This window comes from Camelina sativa, chromosome 17 (assembly GCF_030686135.1).
Source record: "Camelina sativa cultivar CO46 ecotype springtype chromosome 17, ASM3068613v1".
In the NCBI taxonomy this organism is placed as follows: domain Eukaryota; kingdom Viridiplantae; phylum Streptophyta; class Magnoliopsida; order Brassicales; family Brassicaceae; genus Camelina; species Camelina sativa.
Genome location: NC_141896.1, coordinates 35,931,784 through 35,946,660, shown reverse-complemented (window position 1 = coordinate 35,946,660; position 14,877 = coordinate 35,931,784). Strand labels below are relative to the sequence as shown.

Below are 14,877 nucleotides of genomic sequence, written 5' to 3'. Positions count from 1 at the left end.
AAAGGTTTGGTAGTAGTTGATTGAACAGGGATTAATCGTGTGTAAAGAGGCTTGTGATCCGAACCATTGAACTCAAGAAATTCAACCTCTGCAGTGAGTTCGGTGTCTTCAAAGACACTTGCTGAGGAGTCGTCAGACTCCGTGATGATGAACTCGTTGTTCATTGGTGTGAAGTTAAGACCAAGGATATAGCTCTCAAGTGTATCCGCTTGATCAACCGTCTTCTCAGGGTCATATGCATCTGGTCCATCTGGATTTGGATGATCCGTATTATCTTCATCAGGTTCATTGTCATCATTTCTTCCATCATCATTTGGGGGATCATCATTTGGTGGATCATCAAATAGCATGGGACATTCTTTGACATCATGTGAAATCATGCCACAGTTTGAACAAAAGTTCCGGAGACGCTCATAGTGAAACTTCAGAAGCGTATTTTCACCACCTTCGAATTGGAAATTCTTCTGGAACCGTAATGGCTTGTCACAGTGCCAGTTGATGCAGATGCGAACAAATTCTACGAGATTTGCATTCTCTGTATAATCAGTGTCCATTCCGGGACCCATCTTTTCTCCAATGTAGTTCACCATCGCCGTAGAGAGGTAGTGGACCAGGATTCCCCGTACTTGTATCCAGAAGGAAATCATCTTCATTGTTTCATTAGTTATATTTGGGAACCAGCGGTGTATGGTGAGCATCCATTCATTGAAAGACCAGAAACCACGACCCAGGACCAAATTCAGAGTTTCTTCAGTACGGAATATGAATAAGACCTTCCCGTTTCCCAAAACACGACCACCGCAAGCATCTGAAATATCCCAGATTTTTGGCATCTGACCCACTGTTGCTCTCAAATTTTGTTTCTTGGGGTTGACCACCGAAACAATCGGCGAGAAACGGTTTGATATTGCAGCCTGGGAACATAACTCCGGCGACAGAGGGATTGGATCGTCATTGCTTTCCAAATCCAGATTTTGCAGCGTTTTGCGAATGTTTGTTTTCATGATTACCTAGTGGAAAAGTGTTTGTGTGAAAAGAACATGATGGATTGTGAGGATTGTAGTGTCGAGGAGAGGAGATTTATATAGGATTTGGCTTGACGGTTTTTTCCGACAGTTATACTTCGTAAGAATCGGAAATCTAAAACTGTCAACAGAAAACTGTAACAGATTGAAACCGCAAAAACAACCATAGAAGAAGCTGTTTGTCGGAAAAACACTCCAAATTGGAGAAGGAGGCGTTCGTCGAAAATTCCGACCATCGCGCAATAATTTTTTTCTTCTTAAAGTCAGATTTATAAAGAATAGAAGGAGTATAAAACAGTTTTTATTAGAAATAAAATGAGAAAACATTTTAGGAAAAAAAATTGTGACGTAACTGTAGCTATTTTGTAATAACGTATTACAATATATTAATGCCCAACATATGCTAAATCTAAGATTTGATTATACAACAAATCATCCCATAAATATATATATATCCATTGTTTTATGGATTAACACAATCAAAAACTTTACCTTAATGTTATAGATAATAGAAAATAACTCGTGCTACAAAATGGAATTACATATTTGATAAATAATTTTTATATAGTTGAGCTGTGTAATATACTGTGCTAAATCTAAGATTTGATTAGACCATCTGCAACCCATCTCTATTTCTATCTCCAAATTCCATTTTGTAGAAAAACCTTCTCCAACCCCACTCCATTTCTATCTCCAAAATTGAGCTTTCTACATTTGTCTCTATATTTGGAGACTTTTAATTCATTTCTCCATTTTGGAGTTGAACTTTTTTTATTTGCAAATCAATTCATTAAATTTATATATATTTATATTTTATATCTAAATACAGTTAATTATTATTATTTTGTACTTAAACTTAGAAATAATAATTTTAAAATTCAACAATTAACATATATTACATGGAAAATATATAATAAAAAGTACAAAATAGAATAACTACCAATAAAATTTAGAATACCTAATATGACTTAAACTAAAGATTAAAAACAACTTAATATAACAAAGAATAATAATTAATGAATATTGTGTATTGTATTGTTGTTCAATAATAATATTTTAAATATAAATAACATGCTAATTTTTTTGTATTTGCTAAAAATAAAATAATTGGGTCAAATTTGTAATTTTAATAAATAAGGATCATTATATAAACTAATAATAAGATATAAAAAGAATATTCTAAAAATTTTTTTTTGGAGTCAAATATAGAGAAATACGTTGGAGTAAAACTCATTTCCAAAATGGAATTACTCCAAAATAAAGTTAAAAATAAAGAAATGGGTTGGAGATACCCTTATACAATATATATCATTCCATTGTTTACACCAAAAAAATATATATCATTCCATTGTTTTGTGGTTTAGCAATCAAAAACTTTACCTCAATGTTATAAATAATAGAAAATAACTCGAGCTACCACGTGGAATTACACATTTGATAAATATATATATATATTTTTTCTTAATAACTTTTCTATTAATAATATTAATATTAACTCTATAGTTGACTGGCTGTATAATATACTGTATATTTGTTTTTAACAGTATAAATTTTTTAGATAGTGTTCACTTTTATATTGGATTTACATGGTAAATACGTATAATTTATGTTGTTTAAAAATCACAAATTGAATGATAATAGACACAAACAAATAGATTTGTGGAGTATACGTAGTTGTCTACTAATTTCATTACTGTAGGCCTGTAGCAGAAGGAGCACGTACATCAACTATGTCCCAATAATATACATGTTTAGTAGTATTTTTTTACTAATAAAAAACTCGTCTCACGAAATCTACGGGGATAATGGTTGAATTTGTCCCACTTAAGTTCACATAAAAGGCCTTTCAATTACAAGTCCATATTTAGTAAGGAAATAAATAGTTTGTTGGCTGATAATGGGCTTGGGCTATCCATACTCTCAAACTAGGTTCCAAATTATATATACAGTACTTGTTAGGCATTAGAGTTGGCACTTAATTAGTACAAAAGGATCCAAAACATGTTAATTTGTATTCGGTGACAATTTTACACAACATCATTACTTTCCGATGAAAGACATGTTACTTTTTACTTGGTGACTCCTTCATGTATTATAATTAGGATACAAAAATGTGATAATAGTAATGAATTCATACAACATAATTCTTTAAGGTTGATTGAAACACTAACAGTAAAATAATAATATGCAATATGAGCAGTATGATGCAACATAAACTTTGAGCTTGATTGAAACAACTAATAGTATAGCAGCAATATGCAATATCAAATGTATGATGTATAAGATATATGTTCTGATTAATATAACACATATAATTGATTAGTAAAGTAACGAGATGATTATACATCATAATTGATTAGTAAAGTAACGATATGATTATATATTAAATTACAAGAAATTTTTTATTATAGATATTATTAAACGATACACATACAAAAGTTTTACATCTATCAATCACCATATTATTTATTTACTAAGAACAATGTCTGTAGCACAAATATTCGAGAGAGTCAACAAGAACAAAGACGGGAAAATATCATGGGATGAATTCGCCGAAGCTATTCAGTTTTCTCTCCATAAATAACGTCCAAAGAGATTGATAAGATGTTAAGATTATGATGACTTCTAACTAGAAGTTCTAATCTTGTTTCTTTTAAAATAATGTTTGGGTTTTGTTTTGTTTTAAGTTTATGAATTTGGTTTGATGATCAAACTTAAGTCGAACTATTTGTGTTTGGATTTATCTCTATCTTTTTTTCTAAACTAAAAATAAGATTTTCTTAGATATGATTTTATTTCGATACTCTAGTTGATTTCAATTAATTCAATTGCTTTTTTATAAAAAAAATTATAACATCAAGAAGGGTAAAAAAAATATCTATTATGAAATCAGTTTTTACATTTTAATCTTAATAATTATATATATAATCAATTTTTATATCATAATATTATAATTTTTGAAATAATATGTATTGATAAAATAATGATAAATTTTAACTTTAAAAGTAAATAAATTTGTATCTTAAGAAATGTTTTGATATTCTTTTACAAAATAAATTAATTAGATTAAATTATTTTAATATATTTAATATTATAAAGGTAAATGCTCTACATACAAATGATTCATGTGATAGTATAGAGGAATGGATCATTCGAGTGCATTTGAATCTTCCAATTAGTCTGTTATATGCTTCTTTAACAAATAAAAATTGAATGACAAAAATAATAATGCTTCTCTAAATGCTTTTCCAAGATCTTTATGTAGCTAGGTTAAATACAATTGCATATAATATGATTGTGGAGAACAAAAATCAAACAATCGATATCACAAGGGAAAGTATTTTTAATTAAGTATTTCGTGGCCGCCAAGTGCCTCGATCACGAATGTAAGCTGATCCGCGTTGTAGCTGGAAAAGTGATGAGCATATTACGTCTGAATACTTGAATACTTTGTACAATACATCCTCGTTACACAGCTCGAATCCACTTTCGGGTCTCCCATGTGGTGAACTGAAACAATGAAAAAGATGTGAGATATCTCAATCTAATATGCACTTCAATGTCCATATCCGCCACATTTTCTATCATAATTCGACTTCAAATAGAAATATTTGTCTTTGCATTGTAGTATTCAATTGGTTATTAATCTGGATGTTGTCGACTCAATGCAAGAAAAACCAATAGCAAACAACATAATGGAACGCTTAAAAAGATTCTAAAATAAAGCATACAAAATGGTAAGATAATAAAAAGCGCAAAATAAAATTTTGTTAAGTGATCAGAAAAAAAAAAAAGAGATAAAGTTTTGTCCTAACTACAAAACGATTGAAAACATATGTCTACATACTATGTCTTTCACTAAAACGTATGCCTTGAGGTTAAATTGTGGTAGACAAATTAATTCATGGAAAATAATGTGATCAAAATACTAAACATGTGAAATAAGTAATAGAACACCGTTTAATATAGTTTCATGGTGTATACAAAACATAGCCACTAAGGGACTGACAAAGTCACAAGTAATCAACCAGATGCAAACAAACGAATTGATTTCAAATCATTAATTCACAATCATTAACTTTAAAAATTTTATAAACTGCGAATTATCACGTATAGTATTTGATTTGAAATCACAAGCACTAATTGAGTTAGACATTCACATATGCCTTAATAAAATTATACTTTTCTTCCAGTAAACTTAAGACATGTCCTCCTCTTGCCGGTGGTTCTTTAAGATCTTTGTATAAATTAAATTTCATAAGAAAATCATCGTACATAAAAAAAAAAAAGATTGATATAATAGTTGTTCCAATGACATTTTGTTTTCTTACATAACATCGACTAATCAAATGATGATTAGAAAATAATATGGTTACTGAGGAACAGAACAGCCAAATGGCAGGCGTGGCGATGCTTCTACGGTGATCTGAGAAACCTAAACACATGCCAAGTGGGTTCCACTACACAGGCTGTGTTCATGTTCTTCTACTTGATTTCATATTATACAAACAAGTTTTTTTTATAATAAAATTAGCTATTTCCAATTTTCCATTTTTAAGAATAAAATATAAATTGATGAGACATCATATTTTTTACGTGAAAAAATCACACTCTAGCTAGCTCGAGTCGATTCCAAAGTAACTGTTTTTATTATTTTACCTTTTCAACATTTTCAAAGCATACCATTTGACTGGGTCATGGATCATTTTTAAACATGGTCCGACCAAAGCTATCTCTTTACTCTCATCTCATGCTCCTAATTTGTTCGGCTAGTTGTGTGGTTTTTTTTTTTTTTAACTTACTTATTCCATCAGTAATAGCCAGATGAACAAGTTTTATTTACTCTCCATCGATGAAATCACTCTTTTTCGAACTCAATAGAATTTTCAACATGCTCCGAGGACCGAAACACAATATCCATAAATTAGTGTTTTTTAAAAAAAAAAGGAGATTTACTCTGATGTTATACATTTTAGGTAATATTATCAGAATGTACAAAAAAAAAATTATTACTAGAATATTTTGGATATTTTCAAAATAACAACTGTGCCTTTGTTTTATGTTACCAGAAAAAACGTAATTACAAAAGTGTCATTGTCACGTCAGACGCCACGTCAGAAATCGCTGACGTGTATTAAATAACTCAGGCATAACACGTTACAGAGGTAATGATGGCTGAGTTATAGATATGTTGCGGCTGATTTATGGAAAAAACATTTGAGTAAGAGCGGAAGGCTGACTTAGAGCATAACTCAGCCAAGCGTTACAGCTGACTTATTAAAATCTGGCTGAGTTATGCTCTAACTCAGCCGTAAGGACGGCTGAGTTTTCACTCAATGGTTGAGTTGTCAAAATTTTGGCTGAGTTATCACTACGACACGGCTGAATTAAGTTTTTCCGGGTGGCTGAGTTATGAAAAACGGCTGACTTATGAGATGTAGTTACGGCTGAGTTATGGTTAAAAACTATAACTCAGCCGTGATAGGCTGACTTATTGTACAACTCGGCCATTTCACGGCTGACTTAGTAGCAAATGATTAATTACTAGAATATTATTCAGTTATGGCTGACTTATTAAACAATACGGCTGAGTTACATATTTTCAGTTGATGAAGCGGCTGAATTTGGCTGCCATTTTTTTGCTTTTTAATTACTATAATGTTATTCATGGTGTGACTGAGTTATATTTGTTTGATGGCTGAGTTTTATTTAGGCTGAGTTATAATTTGTTTGATGGCTGACTTGCCACGTCAGACGCATCATCCATGTCATCATCTTTCTTCTCCGGAAATACGAAATGTCGTTCCTTCGACTCTTGTTCTTACATAGTTTTTACCTTCTTCTTCACCTTGTTCTTCTACTTCTTGTTCACCCTCTTCTTCACCTTGTTCTTCATTTTCTTTCATGGATCCAGTTCTGGTACTAATTGTTTCCGGTAATTGGGTAAAGAAACAGAGATATGTATTTAACACCGACGATGGAGGGTGTATAGTTGTGCAGATAGATGGAGGCACAACACACGACAAGCTTGTGGAGCTTGTTCTTGAAGACTACGGATTGGACGCGTTTAGTCGTGAGCTAAACACATGTTCTCGATGTAAACAAGTTGGGCACAATGCGAAAACTTGTCCGATGCAGTATTATTGTAATACATTTGTTTTATTTTGTGCAATAACTCAGGCGTCAAGCATTATAACTCAGTCGTCATATTAATTGACGAGACCTTTCGTTTTCTGCTTCCAGATTATTCCTTGTGATAACTCAGCCACAAAGCATTATAACTCAGCCGTCATATGAATCGACGAGACCTTTCGTTTTCCCGTAAATACTATAACTCAGCCGTCAAGTAATATAAATCAACTGTTTGCTTTCAGATTATTTCTTGTGATAACTCAGCCACAAAACGTTATAAATCAGCCGTTAAGTTTTTTTTTTGGTTGTAACGTGGAAAATAAAAAATGATGTATATTTTAATTTGCTGATGTATACTTTTTTTTATAATCAAGTTATAATTATACCCAGAACACTAACATTTGAGCAATTTTTAGAAGATTGTTATATACGAAGAATAAACCAACTTTTGGATAACATTTGAGTAATTCTTTTAAAAAAAAATAACATGATCATTTTTCTTTTTGAAATATACTATGCAATAAAATATCAGGTTATGTCAAAAAATGAATACAGTGAATTGCTTTTTGGACTAAAAAAAGAAGAAGTTTATACCATTTATGTGACTCCTTCGGTCCTTACAAGACAAAACAGCCTTCACACGCCAAACCAAAAAATAACTAACTTATAAATAGCGTTTCCCGTCTCACTTCTGTTCACAGATGGCATCACCCAAGTCGCCGTAATAAAATAGAACGCAAACGCGATCTCTTTCTCTTTCTCAAAACTCTGATTCTCCATGGCGGACATCGACATCGGCCTCGGGAAAGAGCCGCTGATAAACCACGAAAACAACAACAAAACCAACAAGATCTTCAACCGTTGCGTTTCGCACCAGCAAGACGAGCTGCACAGCTTCCGTAAATACCTAAGATGGATGTGCGTGGATCACTCGAGTCCATGGACAGCGATCCTCTCTTGGACTATGTTCGTCGTCTTCACCCTCGTCGTTCCTGCCATCTCTCATTTCCTCCTCGCTTGCGCCGAGTGCGACAGCTACCATTCTAGACCCTACGATTCCGTCGTTCAGCTTTCTCTTAGCAGCGTAGCTACCGTCTCTTTCCTCTGTCTCACCAGATTCGTTAGCAAATACGGTCTTCGAAGGTTCCTCTTCTTTGATAAACTCTGGGACGAGAGCGAAACCGTACGAAGAAACTACACCAATCAACTCAATGTGAGTTTCTTGAATTTTGTTTTTTTTCCCTAATTCTAATTCTTGAATGTATCAGATTTGGTTTTATCTCTATAAATCTTAGTTTTGTTTCATAATTTTGATTGAATCACACAAAACTGTTGAGTTCTTGAGAAATTTCGGAATGGATCAAGATCATGTGGCACTATGTTAAAAGCTAAGAATAGATCTTTTTCAATGGTGTAAAGGTTAAACAAATCATTTCTCCCACAATATATTTTTTTTTAAGTAGGAAAAAATGCCATTATTAATGTTCGATTCTTATAGGATTTATGGCAAATCATTTGTGCAAAGAATAAAAGCCAAGTTGGAAAAAAAAGATATAATAGAGCAAATCAAGGAGAAGATATAGATAGAAGAATCATGAATATAATAAAGTTAGGAAATAACTCTACGGCATCTTAAGGAAAATTTATAATTACGTTATTGTCACTCTCTTCTTTTCTAACATAAACTTTGGTGACATTCTCTTTGTAGTAAAAAGTAAAAACTCTGGATTTACCCTATTACTTGTTTTACAAGCATTACAATTTTTTTCATTCTTTTCTTTACAGACTTCGCTTCATATAGTGTCCTACTTTGTGATACCATGTTTCTCAGCAATGAGTGCATACAAAATTTGGTGGTACGCATCAGGTGGATCTCAGATACCTTTTCTAGGAAACGTTGTCTTAAGCGATACAGTGGCTTGTGTAATGGAGCTTTGTTCTTGGCTTTACCGTACAACTGTAATCTTCCTTGTATGTGTTCTCTTCCGTCTCATTTGCCATCTTCAGATTCTTCGTCTTCAAGACTTTGCCAAGCTCTTTCAGATTGATTCAGATGTTGGTTCTATCTTGTCTGAACATCTCCGTATCAGACGTCATCTTAGAATCATCAGTCATAGATACCGTTCTTTCATTCTATGTTTATTGATTCTTGTTACTGGTAGTCAGTTTTCTTCTCTGCTTATTACTACCAAAGCCTACACTGAAGTCAATATCTACAGAGCTGGAGAGCTCGCTGTAAGTTTCCTTCACTCACAACATATATGGTTCGTTGCAAGAAGCACACTTCGAAAAAATTTAAAGTATTCTTCTTTTTGTGCATATATCTCAGCTTTGTTCAATGACATTAGTCACTGCACTTCTCATACTACTACGAAGTGCATCAAAGATCACACACAAGGCTCAAGCTGTGACATGTTTAGCTGCGAAATGGCATGTATGCGCGACGTTAGAGTCCTTTGATCAGACAGTAGATGGAGAGACTCCAACTTTGGTTGCTAGAAACAACAACATAGATAACAACAGAGGTCATGATGTTGTTACATTGACAGAATCTGACAGTGAGGAGTATGGTGACGAAGAAGATGATCTAGACAACAACAACATCATTCCCGCTTATGCTTTCAGTACCATGTCATTCCAAAAACGACAAGCTCTAGGTAAAAACAAAAACAAAATCTTCTGCAATGTCATTTTTGCTGTCTTAATTGGTTTACTTAATTATGTCTGGTTGGATTTTTCGCAGTGAGTTACTTCGAGAATAACAGAGCAGGAATCACAGTGTATGGGTTTACACTTGATAGAGGTACACTCCATACGATCTTCGGACTTGAATTGTCTCTTGTTCTTTGGCTTCTCGGTAAAACCGTTGGAATTTCTTGAATCCCTTTCTGGGATCCTCAAGAAACCTCCAAAATGTTTTGGCACTGAATCAAATTCAAGTTCGTTTTATCTATTTTTTCCTTTGTAATTTCTACTGTAAATCAATTTATTTGTTACGTTGGTGTGTTACTATTGTTGTTATAGAGTTCATGCTATTGTAAATTAGATTCGAATCAAAAGCCTTCCCCTGTTTTTCACTATTATAATTTCTGAATTTACGAAGTTTTGTACTTTTAGCGAAATGAATTTATTTATTTTCCAGTCACTGTATTACAATTGTGTCATACTGTAGTACTAGATGATGAGGATTTTATAAGGTTACAGTAACTTAAGGAATTATTTCACGAAGTACCTTAAAAAAAAACTTCAAGCTTAAACTACACAAGCTTAAACTAAACCAGTCACTACTTATGCTCAAAAAAAATTGAACCACACGTGTTCTATAGAACAAGATTTAGCAATTCAACCTAACCCAAAGGCTAAATCAAAGATATCATCACTTACTAATATATATACTTGAGGACCAAAGAACCTGCGTAAGTAAGAGTGGTGACTTTTGCGGAGAGAGTGAATACTGTTCTCTGTAACTTTTGTCTGAACCAGAACCATTATCAGCTTTTGCCTTCCGATGAATTTTCTGTGGAATTCTTCTGTATAGCTTCTTGGACAGCTGGTGTTGTGTTTTGCTGTTGGACATGATCTGTGTTGGATTGCAAAGGGGGAGGCTGAGTTGGTGGGTTCTCTGTCTGCGTAGCTGGATTTTCTGCGAAATTCTTCTGTATAACTTCTTGGACAGTTGGTGTTGTGTTCTCCTGTTGGACATGATCTGTGTTAGATTGCAAAGGAGGAGGTTGAGTTGGTAAAATCTCTGTCTGCGTAGCTGGATCTTCTGTAAAATTCTTCTGTGTAGCTTCTTGGACAGTTGGTGTTGTGTTCTGCTCTTGGACATGATCTGTGTTGGATTGCAAAGGAGGAGGCTGAGTTAGTGAAATCTCTGTCCGCGTAGCTGGATTTTCTGTGAAATTCTTCTGTATAGCTTCTTGGACATTTGGTGATGTGTTCTGTTGTTGGACATGGTCTGCGTTGGATTGCGACGGAGGAGGCTGGGTTGGTGAGTTCTCTGTCTGCGAAGCTGAATTCTCCTCTTGTACTGATGATTCCGCTATGATCTTCGGGGTTTTATCTTGATAACTTCTGGAAACACCTCTCTCAGTAGCATCTTTGCTCAGTACTATCTTTTTCTCTAGGTTTGGAGGATGAAGAGTCTCTGAGTGAGATACTGGTCCTGAAGGATCATCACACTCAGCATCAGCGTTTCCTACAGGAACCGGTGGATCAAAGTTAGCATCAACTGCTTGATTAATCGCTGCATCTTCAGCTTCAACTATTTGACTCATAGCAGCTTTAACTCTTGGATTCATAGCTGCATCTTCAGCATCAACTGTTGGATTCATAGCTGCATCTCCAGCTTCAACAATTTGACTCATAGCTGCTTTAACTATTGGACTCATAGCTGCATCTTCAGCTCCAACAATTGGATTCATAGCTGCATCTCCAGCTTCAACAGTTTGTTCCATAGCTGAATCCTCAACTCGTTTCACTGTCTTGGGATGTGGCATTGCCTCTTGCTTAACCTTTGGATCCAGTTTACCAACCTTCTTCTCTGCGGGTGACTGAACTTCGGCTGTACTAGAAGACATTTTTGCTGTAGTGGCGCTTCTCATGACACGGCCGTATTTAGGAGGAAAAGACTTGCCATTGTACAATTGCACACACCTGGAGCAATGCCACTCAGATTTCGGAACTCCTTTCATATTGTGAGCTTGTAGACATTTCAAGTGATATCCCTTTTCACAAGCATCACAGATTAGCACGGTCTCTACTTCATTGATATTTCCGAGACACATTTGGCATGTCATTGCTTTACTCATGTATTCTCTTGAAGGTGGTTTCCACAAGACATTTTGTTTAGCCCGCGGTTGCAGAACTTTATGGATTAACTTGGCAATTTCAGCATGGTTGTTGTTTCCAAAAGGTGAAGAAGTTTGACCATAACTTACGCCTTTCATGCCTGGGAATGCACCTGGTGGAGTTTGAGACATAAATGGTCTAAAGGTCGGATCTGTGACTCTGGAAGAACTCTGAACAGGAACTTTGCTATCTGATGCAGTACCAAATGATATGGTGGAGGAACTCGAATGAGGTTGGGCAGACCATGTTGTAGCATTCCCATAGTAATTTCCAGCAGGAACTGCTGGTTCAGAAGAAGAGGTAATAATTTAGAGATGATAGATACTTGTCAATGAACAGATAAAAAACAGAAGATATGAAACTCGAACTCAAAATGGAAACCTCATGGACGTTTCCAAGTTTCAGTTAGCAAAAAAGAACTGATAACCAGGATTAGCGAGAGAATATGCCAAGTGTCAACAGAAAATGTAGAAATCACCAGTAAGCTTTCTACTGAGAACAAAACACTCTGATAATGGAGGATTAGTTAAAAAAAATTAACCAAGCAATGGGCAATAGTACTCAGATGTTGCACTATGAGCATTAAGTTTTTTTAACTTCTAACATATAAAGTATAACCATAGCAAATCAACTAAATGACCAAACAATTCACCAGCTAACACCAATTTTGAGGCTATCTTTTCTAACTGATCATATCATAGCAAAGAATATCTCTAGAATACAAAATAGGGAATAGAACAACAAGCTAAGAAAAGTGGAGATACCTGGTGCCTGAGAAGGACCGGTATGCATATCTGACTTAAACAGTGGTCTCTCTATCCTAGGTTGTGTTATCTTAGATGCATCCCTAACAAAATGGCTTCCAGGAGCAGGATTAACAGAACTAGTGGTTGCCTTCACTTCACTATTAGGCCACTGATGTGAGGTAGAAACATGATTCGCTGCTGCAAAAAATCATAGAGTGGTCAACTCTTCGAAGTTATATTACCTGATGGTTAATTAAAAAACACTGATCGTAAATGTAGTCATACCCGGAACTGATGAATGAACCGTAGATGTATATGTAGTAGATACTACTGGGTTCTTCTTCGATTCTTCCATCTGGAGAGAAACAAAAAAACATCTTTATACCAACAAAAATTGCTACTTTGATTAAATCTGAAAACATCTCTATAGAGAAAGGAGACAAACCTTTCTCTTCCCAAGAGAGAGCTTCTCAGAGATGGTTAATTTAGGAGCTCGGAACCCTAATCGCTGATCTTTAACCTTAGCATTCAAACCCAGATCTTCAATAACAGCACCAATAGCATCCCTAGAGATAATATCTTTCGGAGTGAACTCTTGACACATATCAACCAATTTCGATTTAGCTTCAACCATCAGCTCAATCTCAAGCTCCGTCGGGTTTTTCCCACCTCGGATCTTTCGCAATGCCGATAAAACGAGGACGATCTCCGCAACTCTGTTCACTTCTTCGTCAAAACGTGGCTTCTTCGCCGGCGGTTGTTCATCATCCACCACCACAACAGATTCGTCCACTCCGTCTCTATGCTCTTCAGATTGAAGATTCACCGGTACATCGCTAATCGCCACATCCATCTCTAACGAAGGTGAAAGAGAAAGAGATCCGCGGAAGTAGACGAATCAGAGAGAGAGAGAGAGAGAGAGAGTGAGAAGAAGAGAAACCCTAGAAGAGAAAGATAGAGAGGGAAGAAGATCTGGGTTTGGTTTTGTTTGTTTTAAAAAATTTGAAAAGGGAATTAAAATGTGATAAAAACCTAATAATTTTCGCGGGTAAAAATTTGGGGGAAAAGTTATAGAAAGGACGACGAGGACGAGTGAGTCGATTAACCAAATTTTACAATTTTTGCAGCAGCGAGACGATGATGAGAGAGAGGCGTGCGCTGCTGCTTCGGCTTCTTTATTTTTTCTAGAGAGATATCAAAAATTAAAAAATCATCAGCTGTGCAAATTGTTTTTCTGGGTTTAAAGTTGGGCCTTCTTATTATATAAACAGGCCTTACTATATACTTATTCCTAAACAGGCTTAGGGAAACTGGGCTTTTATGTTTTTTTTTTTTTTTTCCTTTTTTCCCCGTAATAGAGGTTGAATACCAAACCGAATCAAAGTTTCTTTAACCAAATCTCTAATCATAATTAAGACATGCAAGTTATTTTATACCGGATTGCAATCAACCGTTGAGAGGGCCTTGAGGCTTTTGGTTCATCAGTTAAAGAGTGTAAAGGCTGCATATAGCCTTATACATTAGTTTTGAGATAAAAATTATTTAATATGGTCATGTGTGTTGCAAAGAGAGTTTACCCTATGCAGAAATAAATTCTTCCAAAAAAAAAAAAAAAAAACTGTTGCTACTTTAAGATTCTAGAATATTACAAGTAAAATTATATATGGTGGGTTTTTTTGTGTGCATGTAAAAAAAATGTCTGTCGTGAATTAGAATGTTGTGGGAAGAGAAGCATCATGTAATTGTTGTTCATCATAATTGTATAGACTACATGTATTTGAATACCATCATATTGCATTAGATCAAATATCTCTCATGATTAAAAACTTGTTAGAATGTCACTTCACTATATATTTTTCAAACTTGAAATTAGTAAATTATGTAATCTTACAATTTAATCCATCAAAAAGAGTTTCTCATAAAATTTGGATTTGAAAATTTGGTTAGTGGTTTTGTGATATATATATATATATATATATATATATATATATATATATATATATGTATATATATATATATATATATTTGTTTGTTTCACATATACTTTGGTCAATTTATATCAATAATTGCTCTTAATATGAACTAATGTTTGGTCAATAAAAAAACCAATAACAAAATGATGA

The 14,877-nt window shown here is 34.3% G+C and overlaps 2 protein-coding genes across 5 annotated transcripts; one reads left to right on the top strand and one right to left on the bottom strand.

Moving 5' to 3' along the window:
* The first annotated feature begins 7,745 nt into the window (after positions 1 to 7,745).
* LOC104758369 (uncharacterized) lies at positions 7,746 to 10,298 on the top strand. Its single transcript, XM_010481225.2, has 4 exons — positions 7,746 to 8,370; positions 8,943 to 9,392; positions 9,487 to 9,814; positions 9,901 to 10,298. The coding sequence occupies exons 1-4, from the start codon at positions 7,936 to 7,938 to the stop codon at positions 10,035 to 10,037; spliced, it is 1,350 nt and encodes a 449-aa protein (XP_010479527.1). The 5' UTR covers positions 7,746 to 7,935; the 3' UTR covers positions 10,038 to 10,298.
* LOC104758368 (uncharacterized) lies at positions 10,269 to 13,989 on the bottom strand. Of its 4 annotated transcripts, none has more exons than XM_010481223.2 (4): positions 13,200 to 13,989; positions 13,040 to 13,109; positions 12,773 to 12,952; positions 10,269 to 12,288 (listed from the first exon to the last, which is right to left on the bottom strand). In XM_010481223.2, the coding sequence occupies exons 1-4, from the start codon at positions 13,605 to 13,607 to the stop codon at positions 10,649 to 10,651; spliced, it is 2,298 nt and encodes a 765-aa protein (XP_010479525.1). In that variant the 5' UTR covers positions 13,608 to 13,989; the 3' UTR covers positions 10,269 to 10,648. The 4 variants fall into 4 exon arrangements, with proteins under 4 accessions (XP_010479525.1, XP_010479524.1, XP_087351378.1 ...); XM_010481222.2 differs by having other exon boundaries at positions 10,269 to 12,291; positions 13,200 to 13,982; XM_087495252.1 differs by having other exon boundaries at positions 12,773 to 12,949; positions 13,200 to 13,966.
* Positions 13,990 to 14,877: the final 888 nt, after the last annotated feature.